The sequence below is a fragment of the Lepidochelys kempii genome, chromosome 2 (genome assembly GCF_965140265.1).
Source record: "Lepidochelys kempii isolate rLepKem1 chromosome 2, rLepKem1.hap2, whole genome shotgun sequence".
Classification (NCBI taxonomy): Eukaryota; Metazoa; Chordata; order Testudines; family Cheloniidae; genus Lepidochelys; species Lepidochelys kempii.
In genome coordinates this window covers 180,891,355-180,910,539 of record NC_133257.1, presented here as the reverse complement: position 1 = coordinate 180,910,539, position 19,185 = coordinate 180,891,355, and the positions used below count along the sequence as shown (strand labels likewise).

Here is a 19,185-nt window from a genome sequence, read left to right as displayed (position 1 = left end):
CAGTGAAAACTGAGCCCATTCCAAGCTTTCCCCACTACATTAGGCTCTGAGATGGTACTTTTTTGTGACAAGCTACTTGTACTTTTAGCCAAGCAAGAATGTCTGCTGCAAAGGAGACTCACTTCTAGCAGGAGTCTGTTTTAACTTGAAAGAGAGATGCTTGTCTATTACGGATATAAAAAATAGATGAGGCCTGTAATATCTAATACAACTTTAACACTCTCACAACCCTCACTGCATAGCCAACAGCAACATTTGAGAATATTGGGTTGTATTACAACTAGGGATGGACTGGTGATCAAATCCCCCACCCCCGTAGGGTACTTCACATATATTCTGTCATTAACTAGGGCCACCATACTGAATGCCATCACAGTAGGCAGTAATGCCCTTGAAAGCAATACTCCTAGCAGTGGCTTTGCCATAGTGTCCCGTCAACTTTATCGGACACAGAAACATCACCATCACCAAAACATCACCAAAATAACCCTCAGTTCCTTCAGGCAGTGACCAAAATTCAACATGCTGCCACAATCAGTCTGGAGAGTAGGTCAGACATTCCAATAGCTGATCTGCCTATGGTTCAAGGGCATGTGTTTCTAATATAGGAAGGAATGCAAATGTTTCTAAACTCGTAAATCCACCTCTAAAGGATGTGATGATTAATAGCAGCCACTGTTTTTACTGCAGTCTTGCACACCTCACATATATGAGAGTTTCAGCACAAAACTAAATGACACAAAGATTGCTGGGCTGATTCCATTTTCAATGTGAAGCCCAATAAACTTTTCACCTGTTCTGTGTATTTTAATGTCCTGTAATTATAGCCAAGTATATAACCTTTTGCTCTACTATCTTAGATGAGCTAAGCTTTAAAAACATGGGAAATTGAACTGTCCTGTGAGAACTGATAAAATGCACAAAGGCAATAACTCCAGCATGAGCCACTCCTGTGCTGAGTCATGGCCTGGGCTTTAATGGATAAGCTGAACTACAAAGTTCAGGTTTTGAATCTCCCTTTGTAGTAGTCCACAATGTAATTAGCCAGCAAAGCCATATGACAAAAGTACTGTTCAAAACAATCCCTCTGGATACTAACCAGCCCTTTATGATGATATTAGGATCTTGGGACTATGGCTTGATTTTACCTAATTCCGTCTAATAAAATAATCACAATAATATTTTACATCTATATAGCCTTTCATCCTTAAGGATCCCAAATCCTTTTACAAAACCTATGGGATGAATCCAGAGGCCTTTACTCAGTTTGTACCTGGGGCCAGATTTTTAAAGGTAGTTAGGCAATACTCCTAGTAGGTGCCTAACTCCCATGCAAAGCCATGGGAGATAGGCACCTAAATATCTTTAAAAATCTGGCAGTTGGTCCTTACTGAAGCAAATTCCTAAAGCGACAAGTGGAATTTGGCCTGAGTTAAGGACCAAATATAAACTAAGGAAAGACCACAGAACTTGGCCCCATATAGGGCAGGACCCTAAGGCCACTGCAGAGAACGGCAGTCTTGCCACTGACAAGGGGCAATTCAGAACTATTCACTCACACCAGAGGAGGTGGCTGCTAACAGTTAATATTCATGCCAGGCAGTGACTGCTGGGAGATCTGCCATGGCCTGTTGCAGCTGCAGCACTGGAAGCGTTTGTGCACTGTGGCAGCTAGTCCTACTTGGGAGCAATGTTGGAAATATTTGCTGATATTTTACTTCTTGTGGATTTTTGAAAGCCAAGAAACCAGCAAAGAGAAAGTTGTTCTAGATCATTTTTTTTAAATGCCAAACTATGCTCTCTTGGAGCAGTTTACAGATATGGAATAAGACAATTCCATGTGGCCAGCTCCTGGATGTCAAACATGAAATGAGGTGGAAGGCTTCTTGTGCCCCTCAACATTGTGCATCCATGAGGCAGTGGAGTGCAAACTGGCCCTAACTGAGTAGCTTAATATATTAGGGCCTGAGCCTGCAAAATTTCATGTACGTGCTTAACTTGAAGCATGTGGGTAGTAGTGAAGCACACGTGTAAGGGTATGTCTTCACTGTAGCTGGGAGGTGTAATTCCTAGCTCGGGTAGACATACACGCATGAGCTGTGCTTGAGCTACTTGGTAGCAAGGGCGTTGGCTCAGGCTAGGTGCCTGAGTATATACCCCGTGGTCAGGCGGGCTTGTACTCAGCTGGCTAATTTGAGCCTCTGCCTGTGGTGCCATACACACTTTCAGTGTGCTATCTCTACACCTCCCAGCTGCTGTGTACACAGACGCAGACTTCGCCTCAATGAACAACATACAAGTGAAGGAAAGCAGCAAATTGAGAGTGAAGGTTTCCAACTACAGCATACGACACAGTACAACTGAAATGGAACTATTTGGGGGCATTATGCAGGGACATGGCACTCTGAACTACATGGGAAAGCAGGGAAACTTTGGCCAAGGACGCAAGTATCTTTAATGCAGAGCAGAACCAACCTCAGTTTATAATCTGTCCTCCAAACACAAGGGAACGCATTGTACTCATCTTAGAAGGCTGAAGGGCTGACAGTCCCTCCTGAGACTTGAACTTGTGGTTCCGGGGAGTTTGAAGCATGAGTCTTTGAAAACTGAAACAACTTTGCCCCTTTTTTCCCACATTTTTTTTTTACCTGATTAGGATGGAATCCATCAGCAGGTTCTATCAGCTGCCAGCTTTCTCCTCCTAGTTTGCGCCACTCATCATCAACTGTAAATCACATCATCACAAAGGATTAAAGACACACACACATCACATCCCCTTCATGCCACATCAGAGAGAGTATTTTTAGCAGACAACTGCTGTGCATAAAGATTATGCTAGTTTATGAAACAGGGCCAGAGCCAACACTGCATTCAATCCCATTTCTGTAGGGTAGTATTTAAGCCTTTATTTGTTTTATCCATTGTATTTATACAGGGAGATTCTTTGAACATAAATGATTGTAAAACAATTAACTTTGCCTTCCAACTAAGAATGCTGCTGCAGTGAGTGACACTATGAAATATTTAACACTCCCTCATTTTACATCAGCAGCATCTTCAGCAAGGCCAAAAATAAAGACACTTCTGCTCGGAAAAAGAGAGTGTACCAGTAGACAGTTGGGTTGATGTCTTCAGGAACAGAATGTCATTTTCAGTTACTTTTCTTGCGAGTGGCCCTTTTCAACTCTGACAAAATAACCTTTCTGAATTATATAAGCACTGCATTCAAGGCAAATGGTGCTGTTCTGTAAGCCCCAGAGCCATGGAAGGAATAAAAAGCTTCCTTCCTTGAAAAGGGTTGAATGGCGATCATGCATCGGACCAGTGGAAATGGCCTTAGCCAACTCCTAATTCAATAATTTATTTTATAATGATGGAATGAGAATTTTTAATGGTATTATGCACATATTCCATCATGAGAGAACATGCTCTCTTCCTCCATCTCCCTTTTGAAAATAGCATTTCTGCTTGGCTAAACAACCTGCCCTAGAATCATTGCTGTTGCACCTGGGGCCCGATTCAGATTTTTTCAAACACTGATTTATCTGTAGAATCAGACCTACAATATTGATTTAAACAGACAAAGAATAAGTGATGCAAAACAGATAGATTTTTAAAAAACCATATTGCTTATTAGTAACACACCATACACTCTGGATCTTCCTTGTACATTACACACACACACACACACAAAAAATCATGGCGCTCCAAGTCCTTCTTAAAATTAGGCGATTATATTATTAAAAAAATAATTGCTCATGAAATACACACTGCATTTTCATAAGGGATCTGGGATACATTAGTGATACAATATTACTCAGCCATACCTCAATACTATATACTTTAATCCAGGACACGTGATCTAAAGTAAGACAACACTGAGCTGTCACAGTTACAATTATTTTCGGTCCTCACATAGACAAGAAGGAATAGGAGAGCAAGGATGCAAAGGGATGATGCGTTTTGGTTTGTATTGCTGTTAGTATCTTTTTTTATGCATTAAGGATCTTGTAAAAATTTCCTTTGGGATGCATAAGCATGGACCAATCCTAGGAAGCGTAATAGTGTGAGGATTTTGGATTGAAGGTACCATTTCATTTTGGGATTCAAGTTAGTGTTTGAGCATGTTTTATTCTTTTCCTTGGCAAGGAAGGGAGTTCACCTGTATTTACATCAAAGTGGGTAGGGGAGAGATTGTGCTTCAGCCACGTATCCCATGTTCTCAAACATCTTCAGAAGCTATTGGACAGGTTCTCAACTGGTGTAAACCAGTGCCGTGCCACTAATCTCCACGGAGCGGTGCTGATTTACACCAGCTGAGAATCTGCTCTGATATATTTAATGGCTACATTTAGCATCTCTAGCCAATGATGCAGCAATAGGCTTTGTAACTCATTGGACCATTACACACACACACATCCCTCCTGCGGCGGTGCTACATGGCTGTATCACACTCTCTGGCCCTGCACCAAGCACAGCTCAACCAGACCATTGGTTCTGGGACAAGATTTGTAGGCTACACTAGTGTTTAAGTGGCAGACTCTGCCTGCCCTTGCCAGGTTGCACAGCAGGGAGAGAGGGTGCAGGGAGCCCTCACATTCCCTTGCACACTAGTTCATGGAGCAAATAGAATTGCACTAGCATGGTGCAGGGGAGTGTTGGTACTACACACCCCAAAGGCATCACAGACAGATGCCATTAATGTGTGTCCAGATCTGCAGGGCTCCCTCCCAGGACCTGTGAAGCTGAGAAGCTCAGTGAGCTTCATCTCACAGAGTTTCCTGGCAATTTTGTCTGCCCTCTCTCTCCACAGGACAGGATCATCCAGCCCTTAATAATTTTCACTTCACTTTTTTTTTCTATTCCTACTTTAAATAAGCCTATGGACCAATTTCTGACTGATAGTTGCCCCTGCCAGAAAAGCCACAATGACAATACTGGCTGGAAGTTGTACTTCACTGTCTGTCTATTGCCCAACCCGTGTAAAGCCCCTGAGCCACAAGCACCCTGGAATCCTGGCTCTGCTGTCACACAGGGGCATCCCATTGTTTCAAAACCACTGGCTTCTGATCCAAAAGTGGATCCTGAGTCCCAGTGCTTGTTCTTTTTTAAATAAACTTATTCTTGGTTTTACTATAAGTTCATCTCAGTGCAATATATTAAAGGGTGAATCTTCAGCTGAGATAACAGGCTGGTATATACACTGTCTCTTGGAAACAGCAGACTTGGTCGTCTCTGAGAGTGTCCATTGGCAGGGGCTGGGTACTGTAGGGGAATGCATTTTAAGGAGGTTTGGGGATTGGAGCGCACCTGAGGTTAACCTCCAAGGCAGAGTAAAGGCAGGCAGACCTTCTGAGGAGACAGTCTGGGAGCCTAACAGCAGGGAGTGTGTGGCATTCTGTACCTCAAAGCAACCCCCATATTCATCCCTGTCATATAATTATGATACATTTCATACAAAGCATGTCATCTAAGATATCATACAAAAACTCATGATCTGCTGAAACGCATTGTTCTGTCCAAATACGCATATCGTTAGTGTGTCTGAAGTTATGAGATTTTTGCTCTATGGTTGTTACTGAAATATGTTGTAAGTTTGAGAGTCTCTACTGCTAGTTCCCAGCAACAGCAAGGGTGGTTACCCACTCCTAGCCCTGGTCTACACTAGGACTTTAGGTCGAATTTAGCAATGTTAAATCGATTTAAACCTGCACCCGTCCACACAGTGAAGCCCTTTATTTCGACTTAAAGGGCTCTTAAAATCGATTTCCTTACTCCACCCCTGACAAGTGGATTAGCGCTTAAATCGACGTTCCCAGCTCGAATTTGGGGTACTGTGGACACAATTCGATGGTATTGGCCTCCGGGAGCTATCCCAGAGTGCTCCATTCTGACCGCTCTGGACAGCACTCTCAACTCAGATGAACTGGCCAGGTAGACAGGAAAAGAACCGCAAACTTTTGAATCTCATTTCCTGTTTGGCCAGCGTGGCAAGCTGCAGGTGACCATGCAGAGCTCATCAGCACAGGTGACCATGATGGACTCCTAGAATCGCAAAAGAGCTCCAGCATGGACCGAACGGGAGGTACGGGATCTGATCGCTGTTTGGGGAGAGGAATCCGTGCTATCAGTGTTGGATCATATTAAAGAAGTTCTGTATTAAAATCACAAATGAGTTTGATTCCCCAGAGTTTAAATTCCAGGGTATTACTAATGAAGAGGTCTCTTGGTTTTTGGTACTGTTTCTCTCCCTCTATGTGTGAAACTTGCAAGCTGCTAATTGTGTTAGTACATTCTAAGACAGAGTCTATTCTCAAAGCAATTCACAGAGAGAGAGACTCAAAGCAATACTCTAACAACAGAAACAGCACCCAGAGACTCCCCACCCTTTTGTTGTATTAACAATTGTGATTAAAATAGAGATAGAGGATGTATGTGGATGGATGCTTGGTGTGGATAATAACTGAATGATCAGGGAGGTGCCAGCCTAAGAATCCAGTGTCCATCGGCTGAAGAAGGCGTCAAGTGGAAATAACCAGAGGACCCTCCCCCCCCGGAGGGCAGACTGGAATCCACCCAACAGCCTCAAGGATGGGAGAACCAAAGAACAAGATAACATCTTGGAGCCGTCAGGAATGTGCTATCTGCTGATTGATTCAGCAACAGCATGATGAAGCAATTCCCATAGACTGGCATAGGAAGAAATTCCTATAAAAATAGACTCTAAAAAGTGAGAACTTTGGGGTCTGATTCTGCAAACCAACTTCCAGGAGCATCAGATGAGCATCTGACAAGGCCCTGCTCCCTCCTCATGTCCAGGCCACCTGGCCAGTGGCTTGGCATGAGCAACTCTAAGGCTGGTAACTATGATGATAACCTTGCAGAACCTGTGTGTGTGTGTGTGTGTGTGAATAAATTTGAGATTGAATGGAATGTTATAGCTATAACTAACTGCTTACTATGATTCTTTCTGTATTCACAATAAATGTGGTATTTTGCCTTTTTCCCTTTAATAAGATCCTGCTGGTTTTTATTTTATTGGTACAACATTTTGGTGGAGAATTGCGAAAGGGGGAATATTGGTAAAAAACCTCAGTTATTGTAAATATTGGTGTGCACACCGCCAGCTCTAGTGAGCTAGGCATTTCTATTAGGTTAACCAGACCTGCTGGCCTCCGAGAAGGTAGCAGGGGACCTGCTGGCCTCCGAGAAGGTAGCAGGAAAAACAGATTAAACCAGACCTGCTGGCCTCCGAGAAGGTAGCAGGGGACCTGCTGGCCTCCGAGAAGGTAGCAGGGAAAACAGATTAAACTAGACCTGCTGGCCTCCGAGAAGGTAGCAGGGGAAGAACAGGTTAACCGGACCTGCTGGCCTCTGAGAAGGTAGCAGGGAAGAACAGGTTAACCAGACCTGCTGGCCTCCGAGAAGGTAGCAGGGAGAAATAGGTTAACTGGACCTGCTGGCCTCTGGGAAGGTAGCAGGGGACCTGCTGGCCTCCGGGAAGGTAGCAGGGGAAAAACGCATAGATTAAGCTATGATTTCAGAATCTAGGCTGTGTCACTTGCTAAGTAATACCAGCAGTGACAAAGAGATTGAAATATCCATGTTAAGATGTTTAAAAGAAAACAGGGTAAGCCAGTACCAGAGGGAGGAATGGAGTCGGAAGGAACTCCAACCTCACCTTTTGTTAAAGAAATTACACCTTTTAAACAAATCCTTCAAAAATGTGGGCACAGTCCTTGGACTAAACAAGCCCTAGCTGATGTCTGCACTATTTCGGACTTAGAGGATAGATTGGCTCAGTATATCCTCATATACAAACCTTCTAGTGCTGCCAAAAGAGATGCAGCAGCAATTTGGTTGTTGTGGGAGGCATGTAAGGATTCTTCCCTCCGCTTGTCTTCATGTAAAGAGGAAAAGGCACAAATGGAAAAGGGAGCAGACAATTGGAAGGTGCTGGCTACAAATACCCAAAGCCAGCTGAAAATAGTGAAAGAGGCACTCCAGGAATACAAAAAGAGTGAAAAAGTTAACTCTGCAGAGGCTGGAGGGAGGCAGGTAAAGGGGGAGAAGGTCCTATGTACGGCACCCCCAGGCATAATTACAAAGAGAAAAGAGAGTAAAAAAAAAAAAAAAGTTAACTCTGCAGAGGCTGGAGGGAATTAAGCAGTTAAACTTTGTATTTCACCCAAACAACTTTTAACCGAAAATGTTAAGGAAAAGTGTTAGAGCATTCTTGGTTTCTTTGCAGCCATTCTGAAAGAAAAATGGGCCCTTTTCCAAAGGAATGTCTGTAAATTAGCCAGGCAAAAATAAACTATCTGATTAAAATAATTTGACTGGACAATTTAGTCAAATTTGCTAAAAGAACATAAGAGGGTTCTATTGGAACTTAACTGCCTCAAATGTATAAAGGGAATGTAAAGATGTAAAAAACAGAGCAGTGTGGAAGGGATGTTAAGGAAAAGAAAATGTGTATGTATCTGTCTGTGTGTGTGTAAATATGTAAAGTTCTAAGGACCAGTTAGTTTTGTTTTTGTTTTAAATAATGCCACTAAAAATCTATTTGACTCTTTAATTCAAAGTTGCAAAACTGACAGACCTTTTTGCTAGACACAGGTAATTAGTGTTGTTTGGCTTTGGGATTTGGCATTTAACCCTTAAAAGGTAACTCAATGCTTTACAAAATTTAAAATGTTTTTAAGTTGTGGCTGCAGCAGGGCAGTCAAAATCAGGAGAATATAAAAAAAAAAATTGGGATTCTTTTTGTTTGTTTGTTTTTTGTTTGTTTGTTTTTGTAACAAAACAGCAGATGAGAGTTGTAGTAAAAAAAAAAAAAATAAAAAAAGACTGCCTCTCTGAAGCAACAGCAGGGGTGAGGTGCACAAAACAAAAAGAAGCAATGTTAGAAACACTGAGTCTTAAAATGGCTCTGAGTAATCAGACTGTCACTTTGATAAAGGTACATGAAAACTCTGTAAGCAAAAAAAGAAATAGTGACACCTTATGTAAAAATGGATCTGGATAATGTTATAGAAGTTAAACTATGGAAGGAATGTGCATTTGCCCCAGAACATGTGCAGGGTATATTGTAGAAGGGGCAAAAGAAATGCAAACATACCATGCTACTTAATTAAAATGCTATTAGGGCTCCAAAGGGAGCCACAATAGGTTGGGTTTTCTTTTTCAGATTGCTGTGTGTTTTGGAAGCAGAAGTTAAAAGTAATCAAAACTCTGGTGAAAGTTGATTGTGTCCCTTTTAAGATAGAGTCTCTGAGCTGCTGATGGCTTTAAATCCAAAAGCAGGAAGTTTCTGTGAAAATGCAAATTACCTAAATGATAAAGGAAGGAAAGAACTAGCAGCACAAAGGAGCTGCAGATAAAGGACATACCTAGTCAGCAAACAAATTGTCTAAATAAAAGGCATGGGATAACAAGATAATTTTAATACATTTAATGATAATAAGTATCCCTGTAACAACGTATAGTGTGTATGATTTTTGGAAAAATCCTTTAAGGTCATATGGTAATGATGCTTCTCAGTTATTACCTGTAAATACAACTTAAAGCTTAACACAGCAGGAAAAACATTATAAACTTGGTCTGCTGTATAAGAAGGAAAACTCAGGGATTTAATGACTAAACAGTGGGATAATTTCCCCATAACCCTTAAAAGATAAAAGCCATTGAAACCTGGCCTGCCTATAGAACAAAAACAGGAAAATATGGGGGCAATTTCTCTGTTTTGCCTGCAATCAGCAAGGGTATTTGTAAAAGAAATATTTTAAGCAATAATCTGCCACCCCAAAAGGGGTAGAAACATGTTCTTTTTGTCTTTCAGAAAATCAGGAAAAGCTGCCAGCTGAAAAGCAACCCAATACCATGAATCTACTGTCACAATAGAAATTGTGTTCTGTGTTCTATGTTTTGTCTTGTGTTTTGTGTTGTTGCTAGCACTGTTGTGTGTTTAAAAAAAAATACTGAAGACCTGCAGGAACTTAAAAATAAATTAAGCTTTCTGTCCCAGCTACAGGACAGCCTGATACAAAAACAAGTACATGCCAATGTAGACTTGGTCCAAATTGGTCTGGGTAACCTAAAAGGCCAATGGAATCTTTAGTAATGGCTTAATACTACCACATGGCTTATCCATAAGAAAAAAAAAATATTAGAAATAGGAAACTACACAGCCATAGCTATGGGATGCACTGAAATGCAGATACTTGCACTAGCTACTTTGGAACACAAAATGTTCTGGGTCATATTGGGAAATATTAAGGGTTTGATGCATTTGTTAAAAAAGAGATCATTGTTTGACACTTATCAATATGAATGGATGCAATATGTTTCCACTATTGTAAACCAGACTTATTAATGGGAGAAATTGTTGTCAAAATTGCACACCAACAGTCCCTGGAGGCAAAGGTATTGAAGGTTAACCCACTCCCCATATTACACATGGGATCCTTTTGGCTACCCTGGACCTTGAGCCAGTGGGCTGGGGAGGGAAGGAAGCTATTGGACACTAGAGGTTGTACCGAATGGACTCCTCAAAAATGGGTGTGCCTCACCTTGCCTGTTGCCCCAGAACCTTGTAGTAAAGATACATCACTAGGATCATGTATGTGGCATGATTTGGAATCACAAACTCAAATTGCCTCACAGTACTTTCTCTTGAATAGGCTACATAGAAAGTGACACTGACGATTATAAATCTTAGTGTCAAAAGGGGGATTCTGTTGGACTCTAAAAAGTGAGAACTTTGGGGTCTGATTCTGCAAACCAACTTCCAGGAGCATCAGATGAGCATCTGACAAGGCCCTGCTCCCTCCTCATGTCCAGGCCACCTGGCCAGTGGCTTGGCATGAGCAACTCTAAGGCTGGTAACTATGATGATAACCTTGCAGAACCTGTGTGTGTGTGTGTGTGTGTGAATAAATTTGAGATTGAATGGAATGTTATAGCTATAACTAACTGCTTACTATGATTCTTTCTGTATTCACAATAAATGTGGTATTTTGCCTTTTTCCCTTTAATAAGATCCTGCTGGTTTTTATTTTATTGGTACAACATCAGAACTCCGTTCCAGTTTTCGAAATGCCAAAACCTTTGTGAAAATCTCCCAGGGCATGAAGGACAGAGGCCACAACAGGGACCCGAAGCAGTGCCGCGTGAAACTGAAGGAGCTGAGGCAAGCCTACCAGAAAACCAGAGAGGCGAACAGCCGCTCTGGGTCAGAGCCCCAAACATGCCGCTTCTATGATAAGCTGCATGCCATTTTAGGGGGTTCAGCCACCACTACCCCAGCCGTGTTGTTTGACTCCTTCAATGGAGATGGAGGCAATACGGAAGCAGGTTTTGGGGACGAAGAAGATGATGATGAGGAGGAGGTTGTAGATAGCTCACAGCAAGCAAGCGGAGAAACCGGTTTTCCCGACAGCCAGGAACTGTTTCTCACCCTAGACCTGGAGCCAGTACCCCCCGAACCCACCCAAGGCTGCCTCCTGGACCCAGCAGGCGGAGAAGGGACCTCTGGTGAGTGTACCTTTTAAAATGCTATACATGGTTTAAAAGCAAGCATGTGAAAGGATTACTTTGCCCTGGCATTTGCGGTTCTCCTACATGTAGTCCTAAAGCCTTTGCAAAAGGTTTCTGGGGAGGGCAGCCTTATTTCGTCCTTCATGGTAGGACACTTTATCACTCCAGGCCAGTAACACGTACTCGGGAATCATTGTACAACAAAGCATTGCAGTGTATGTTTGCTGGCATTCAACCAAAATCCGTTCTTTATCTCTCTGTGTTATCCTCAGGAGAGTGAGATATAATTCATGGTCACCTGGTTGAAATAGGGTGCTTTTCTTCAGGGACACTCAGTATAGCCCATTCCTGCTGGGCTGTTTGCCTGTGGCTGAACAGAAATGTTCGCCGCTGTTAGCCACAGGGAGGGGGGAAGGTTGAGGGGGTAGTCACGCGGTGGGAGGAGGCAAAATGCGACCTTGTAACGAAAGCACATGTGCTATGTATGTAATGTTAACAGCAAGGTTTACCCTGAAAGAGTGTAGCGACTGTTTTATAAAATGTGTCTTTTTAAATACCGCTGTCCCTTTTTTTTTCTCCACCAGCTGTATGTGTTTCAATGATCACAGGATCTTCTCCTTCCCAGAGGCTAGTGAAGCTTAGAAAGAAAAAAAAACGCACTCGCGATGAAATGTTCTCCGAGCTCATGCTGTCCTCCCACACTGACAGAGCACAGACGAATGCGTGGAGGCAAATAATGTCAGAGTGCAGGAAAGCACAAAATGACCGGGAGGAGAGGTGGAGGGCTGAAGAGAGTAAGTGGCGGGCTGAAGAGAGTAAGTGGCGGGCTGAAGACAGGGCTGAAGCTCAAATGTGGCGGCAGCGTGATGAGAGGAGGCAGGATTCAATGCTGAGGCTGCTGCAGGACCAAACCAGAATGCTCCAGTGTATGGTTGAGCTGCAGCAAAGGCAGCTGGAGCACAGACTGCCACTGCTGCCCCTCTGTAACCAACCGCCCTCCTCCCCAAGTTCCATAGCCTCCACACCCAGACGCCCAAGAACGCGGTGGGGGGGCCTCCGGCCAACCAGCCACTCCACCACAGAGGATTGCCCAGAAAAAAGAAGGCTGTCATTCAATAAATTTTAAAGTTGTAAACTTTTAAAGTGCTGTGCTTAAAGTGCTGTGTGGCATTTTCCTTCCCTCCTCCACCACCCCTCCTGGGATACCTTGGTAGTCATCTCCCTATTTGTGTGATGAATGAATAACGAATGCATGACTGTGAAGCAGCAATGACTTTATTGCCTCTGCAAGCGGTGATTAAAGGGAGGAGGGGAGGGTGGTTAGCTTACAGGGAAGTAGAGTGAACCAAGGGGCGGGGGGTTTCATCAAGGAGAAACAAACAGAACTTTCACAGCGTAGCCTGGCCAGTCATGAAACTGGTTTTCAAAGCTTCTCTGATGCGTACCGCGCCCTCCTGTGCTCTTCTAACCGCCCTGGTGTCTGGCTGCGCGTAACCAGCAGCTAGGCGATTTGCCTCAGCCTCCCACCCCGCCATAAACGTCTCCCCCTTACTCTCACAGATATTGTGGAGCACACAGCAAGCAGTAATAACAGTGGGAATATTGGTTTTGCTGAGGTCTAAGCGAGTCAGTAAACTGCGCCAGCGCGCCTTTAAACGTCCAAATGCACATTCTACCACCATTCTGCACTTGCTCAGCCTGTAGTTGAACAGCTCCTGACCACTGTCCAGGCTGCCTGTGTACGGCTTCATGAGCCATGGCATTAAGGGGTAGGCTGGGTCCCCAAGGATACATATAGGCATTTCAACATCCCCAACAGTTATTTTCTGGTCTGGGAATAAAGTCCCTTCCTGCAGCTTTTGAAACAGACCAGAGTTCCTGAAGATGCGAGCGTCATGCACCTTTCCCGGCCATCCCACGTTGATGTTGGTGAAACGTCCCTTGTGATCCACCAGAGCTTGCAGCACTATCGAAAAGTACCCCTTGCGATTTATGTACTCGGCGGCTTGGTGCTCCGGTGCCAAGATAGGGATATGGGTTCCGTCTATAGCCCCACCACAGTTAGGGAATCCCATTGCAGCAAAGCCATCCACTATGACCTGCACATTTCCCAGGGTCACTACCCTTGATATCAGCAGATCTTTGATTGCGTGAGCTACTTGCATAACAGCAGCCCCCACAGTAGATTTGCCCACTCCAAATTGATTCCCAACTGACCGGTAGCTATCTGGTGTTGCAAGCTTCCACAGGGCTATCGCCACTCGCTTCTCAACTGTGAGGGCTGCTCTCATCCTGGTATTCATGCGCTTCAGGGCAGGGGAAAGCAAGTCACAAAGTTCCATGAAAGTGCCCTTACGCATGTGAAAGTTTCGCAGCCACTGGGAATCGTCCCAGACCTGCAACACTATGCGGTCCCACCAGTCTGTGCTTGTTTCCCGAGCCCAGAATCGGCGTTCCACAGCATGAACCTGCCCCATTAGCACCATGATGCATGCATTGGCAGGGCCCATGCTTTCAGAGAAATCTGTGTCCATGTCCTGATCACTCACGGGACCGCGCTGACGTCGCCTCCTCGCCCGGTATTGCGTTGCCATCTTCTGGTGCTGCATATACTGCTGGATAATGCGTGTGGTGGTTGATGTGCTCCTAATTGCCAAAATGAGCTCAGCGGCCTCCATGCTTGCCTTGGTATGGCGTCCGCACAGAAAAAAGGCGCGGAACGATTGTCTGCCGTTGCTCTGACGGAGGGAGGGGCGACTGACGACACGGCTTACAGGGTTGGCTTCAGGGAGCTAAAATCAACAAAGGGTGTGCCTGTACATCAAGGAGTATTTCAGGCAGGACTGCACGGAGGGTTCCAATAAGAAATGGTGCACCAAAGTTATCGTTGTTATTGGAACAAGGAGGTTAGCCTGGCCTCTGATTGATACATGGCTAGATTAACCTCACTGCGCCTTCTCTGTGACTGACTGCAGTGTGATCTAGACAGGGGAGGAGGAAAATGAGTACAAAACAAATCTGGTCTATTTCTTGTTCTGACCCACTCCATCTATCCTTTACATCTTTGGCTGGCAGCAGACAGTGCAGAAGGACTGCATGCCATCCACATCTCATGGCTGCTTGGCAGAAGATGGTACAGTACGACTGCTAGCCATCTTCATGTCTTGCCTGCCTGGCATAAGATGGTACAATACGACTGCTAGCAATCCTCATCTCTTGCCTGCCTGGCAGAAGATGGTACAGTACGACTGCTAGCAGTCCGTATCGCCTGCCCGCTCACCATAAGACGGTTCAATAGGACTGCAGGACTAAAGAGAATGACCTGGTCAAGTCACTCCAAATTTAGTCCCTGCGCCCATGTCTGCCCAGGCGCTCCCAGCCGACGTGGCCAGGAGCACCTCGGACACGACGAGGACGACTACCAATCGTATTGCACCGTCTGCTGCCAGAAGGCAATGGGTTGCTGCTACTGTGCAGCAAAGCCGTACCGCATCTGCCAGCACCCAGGAGACATAGGGTGACGGTTACCTGAGCTGGCTCCATGCTTGCCGTGGTATGGCGTCTGCACAGGTAACTCAGGAAAAAAGGCGCGAAATGATTGTCTGCCCTTGCTTTCACGGGGGGAGGGAGGGTGGGAACGGGGGCCTGACGATATGTACCCAGAACCACACGCGACAATGTTTTAGCCCCATCAGGCATTGGGATATCAACCCAGAATTCCAATGGGCAGCGGAGACTGCGGGAACTGTGGGATAGCTACCCACAGTGCAACGCTCCGGAAGTCGACGCTTGCCTCGGTACTGTGGAAGCGCTCCGCCGAGTTAATGCACTTAATGCACTTAGAGCATTTTCTGTGGGGACACACACACTCGAATATATAAAACCGATTTCAAAAAAACCGACTTCTATAAATTCGACCTAATTTCGTAGTGTAGACATACCCCTAGTGTTAAGTGACCATTAATCAGCAGGAGAGTTGTAAACAAGGGATTTGCAATGCTGTAGGAGGGCTATGCAAGCATCACACAATGGGGGATTGCTCAACTCTGTGACTCAGCAAAGCTCACCAGGACATGTCTGGATTGGTGTTTTCCAGGCACATGAACTGAGGATATAAAATAGGGGACAGTAGCATCATACTTTGGCCTTTCTCTCCCCCACATACACTGGAAGCAACAAGAACACTGGGAAGACAAAGACACTGAGGAGACTGTTCTCAAGCTTAAAGGGGAAGCCTGTTTGTTAAGACCTGTAACATCTAGTGGGGGAAGAAAATTGCTTGATCCAAATATTGCCTAGTCTAATAAGGTTTAAGATTTAGATTGTGTGCTTACCTTTTATTTTCTTTGGTAATTATCTCTGACCTTTTATGACTACCACTTATAGTCACTTAAAATTGAACTTTCTTTAGTTAATAAATCTGTTTTATATTTTACCTAAAACAGTGTGCTTTGATTGAAGTGCTTGGGAAATCTCAGCTCAGTTTACAAAAGCTAGTTTGTGTCCTCTCCACAGTGAGAGACAGGCGGACTGGGTAATAAACGTACACAGGTCAGGCTTCTGGCTAGGGCAAGATGGTTTATTCTGGGGGTACAAGGCTGGGGGCTTGGGAGATTTGCTGGTGTCTTTTGCCGTGTGATTCGTGGGTGGCTCAGGGAGCATTCATGCATTCTAGCTGGGTGTGGGACTCCACATGCTATTGTACTGAGTGATAACAGTGCCTGGAGGGGTTTGCTGCTTGTCACAAGCAAAGCATTGTGAGAGAAAGCCCAGGCTGGATAGTTAAGGGGGCACCCCAGCCCCAGGTTGTACCCCGGGGATCCCATCACATAGTTTAGCTCCAATAAGTCCCTTTCTCGATGGAGCATGGGGGTAACAAGGTGACTCACAGTCCTGAACTCCCTGAGAAAGCATCACGGTATGTCTACACTGCAATCAGAGGTGTGATAGCAGCATGTGTAGAAAACCTGAGCTAGCGTGAACAACAACTGCAGTGAAGCTGTCCCAGAATCAACTGGTTAAAATCATCCTTGAGATGTGGAAAATATTGTTAGTTTTTATACAGTTAGTAGTATATGTAGAGGTGCATGTGTCTTAGTAACTCTATTTTCTCCTAGAGCTCCAGGAAAAAATCACAGCCCGGGGTTCACCCTATCTGTGATTTGGGGGGGGGCGTGTCATAAATATAAAGGGAAGGGTAACCACCTTTGTGTGTATGGTGCTATAAAATCCCTCCTGGCCAGATGCAAAACCTTTTCACCTGTAAAGGGTTAAGAAGCTAATTTAACCTAGCTGGCACCTGACCCAAAATGACCAATGAAGAGACAAAATACTTTCAAATCTGGGGGGAACAAAGGGTCTGTCTGTCTGTCTGACGCTTTTGCCAGGAACAGATCAGGAATGCAGCCTCACAACCCCTGTTAGTAAGTAAGTAAGTAATCTAGCTAGAAATGTGTTAGATTTCCTTTTGTTTAATGGCCGGTAAAATAAGCTGTGCTGGATGGAATGTATATTCCTGTTTTTGTGTCTTTTTGTAACTTAAGGTTTTGCCTAGAGGGATTCTCTATGTTTTGAATCCGATTACCTGGTAAGGTATTTACCATCCTGATTTTACAGAGGTGATTCTTTTAACTTTTCTTTAATTAAAATCCTTCTTTTAAGAACCTGATTGCTTTTTCATTGTTCTTAAGATCCAAAGGTTTGGGTCTGTGTTCACCTGTACAAATGGGTGAGGATTCTTATCAAGCCCTCCCCAGGAAAGGGGGTATAGGGCTTGGGGGGATATTTTGGGGAAGATGTCTCCAAGTGGGCTCTTCCCCTGGTCTTTGTGTAAGACGCTTGGTGGTGGCAGCATACGGTTCAAGGACAAGGCAAAGTTTGTACCTCGGGGAAGTTTTTAACCTAAGCTGGTAAGAATAAGCTTAAGGGGTCTTTTATGCAGGTCCCCACATCGGTACCCTAGAGTTCAGAGTGGGGAAGGAACCTTAACAAACTCCAACCTAGAAAATCTGGTGTACCACAGTATAAACAACAATATTTTTTTATTAGAATCATCTGGCCCAGCAGCCAACTCTATGGAGGTTTTTGGGGGGTTAAAAATGATTGTGTAGGTTTTTAATAAAGCATTACATCAGGGTATTTTAAAAACAAAAATGCTATTTCTGCAATATGTAACCACAATAGAGAAGAAATATTAAACTGAGAGGGAAAGTCAGTGGGGAGGGCAGAGGATTGGAAAGCTGGAAAACTTCAGTTTCCTTGCCAGCCTTATAGTACCTCTAATCACTGGAGGAATTTTGGCCTTAAAGTTGAGGGGGACAAGCAGCTACTTGTACACACGCCTCTTGCTGCTGCTGCCCCTCTTGCCCCTTTGGTGCTCCCCTCGAGTTCTCCCTGGTCCCAACAGAAGAGGAATGCCTCCTTCCCCCCCCCCATCCATCCTGTATTTACGCCCAGGCCTCCAACAGCTTTTGGGAGCTTGGGTAAATGCTTACTTTTTCTGAGCCTTAGTTTCTTCATTATTAAAACAAATGTGCAGAGACTCAGCTTGAAGAACCTCTGTTACTATTATTAGATATGTACAAAAATGAAAAATGGGCACCTATCCAAGGGTTGAGATGCAAATGCCATATATTACAAAATTCAATCACTTGGAGAGCACCAAACTTCCCTCTCCCCCACGCGTCTGATTCCTTTCCAAAGCTCACCTCCGTGGCAGCTTGCATACATAGATGTGTCCTGCAGCATGCCCTGCAGGTCAATAGACTAGGAATACTTCGGACCTGGAGTAGAAGCCTGCTCCTGGACTGAGGGATCCTCACGGAGAATGCTCTCTCAGCACCCAGTTAACGGTTAGTAACCTGTCTGCCTGCTGTACCTCTCAGATGCGTTGTAAGGCTTAATTTATTATTGTGTGTAAATCACTTTGAGATGTTTGGATTAAAAGTGCTCCTTACTCTAAGTACAATTTTAGCTGTTCAGAGCGCTGCAGGCTGAATGCTCTTTCCCCTGTGTGAGGCCTCTCAGGTTCCTCTGAGAGTTTCATAATGCCCCTGTATTTTATACCCCTGCAACACACACATCCAAGATCCTGCATTGCTTGGAAACCTATGAATGCCCCTTCTTCATCAGCCAGGGGGCCTGCGGTTGAGCAACATGGGGCACTCTATCTCAGGGGCTGTGTGCGCTGTCTATCCTAGAGACAGTGGAACTGGGATGGGAAACTAAGAAGAGTCTCCTCACGTGACCAACAGCCCTATCACTAGGTCCATGTTGGCTGAATGACTGTGCTGCTATTTTCACTGTACAGCACTAAAAATAAGAAGGATATTAAAGCTGTTTGTCTCATTCTTATCTAAATGCTTGTTGAATAGTACAAAATGCAACTTACTTTTCTCCAGTGGGAAATCCATGTAGAAAACATCAAAATTGTCAAACATCTCAGATCTTGCTATTTCTTTCAGGACATTGGAAAGCTGTAAAGCTCTCTGGAAAAAAAAACCAAGGAATTAATGAGATTTTCATGGCCACTGAAACCACTTCACTTGGGTTCAGCTTTTGTAACCAATGTGTGGGGAGCAGCCGTCTGGGCTTCTCAGCTCCCTGAGAGGGGAGCTAGGATGGGAGGCAGCCAGGCTCTAGCTGGAG

General features: G+C 44.4%; 2 protein-coding genes across 6 annotated transcripts in view; one reads left to right on the top strand and one right to left on the bottom strand.

Moving 5' to 3' along the window:
- Positions 1-19,185, bottom strand: part of AOAH (acyloxyacyl hydrolase) — a 141,022-nt gene that overhangs the window by 7,781 nt on the left and 114,056 nt on the right. For 4 of the 5 annotated variants that reach the window (XM_073332885.1, XM_073332887.1, XM_073332886.1 and 1 more), the window contains exons 20-21: positions 18,929-19,025; positions 2,649-2,725 (exon numbers count right to left, since the gene is read on the bottom strand). In XM_073332885.1, the coding sequence (XP_073188986.1) occupies positions 2,649-2,725; positions 18,929-19,025 (174 nt within the window). The remainder of the gene's footprint in view (positions 1-2,648; positions 2,726-18,928; positions 19,026-19,185) is intronic. The other variant, XM_073332890.1, reaches the window with a different exon arrangement.
- On the top strand, positions 11,094-12,735 carry LOC140907306 (uncharacterized). The gene is made up of 2 exons (XM_073332896.1): positions 11,094-11,535; positions 12,123-12,735. The coding sequence occupies exons 1-2, from the start codon at positions 11,130-11,132 to the stop codon at positions 12,662-12,664; spliced, it is 948 nt and encodes a 315-aa protein (XP_073188997.1). The 5' UTR covers positions 11,094-11,129; the 3' UTR covers positions 12,665-12,735.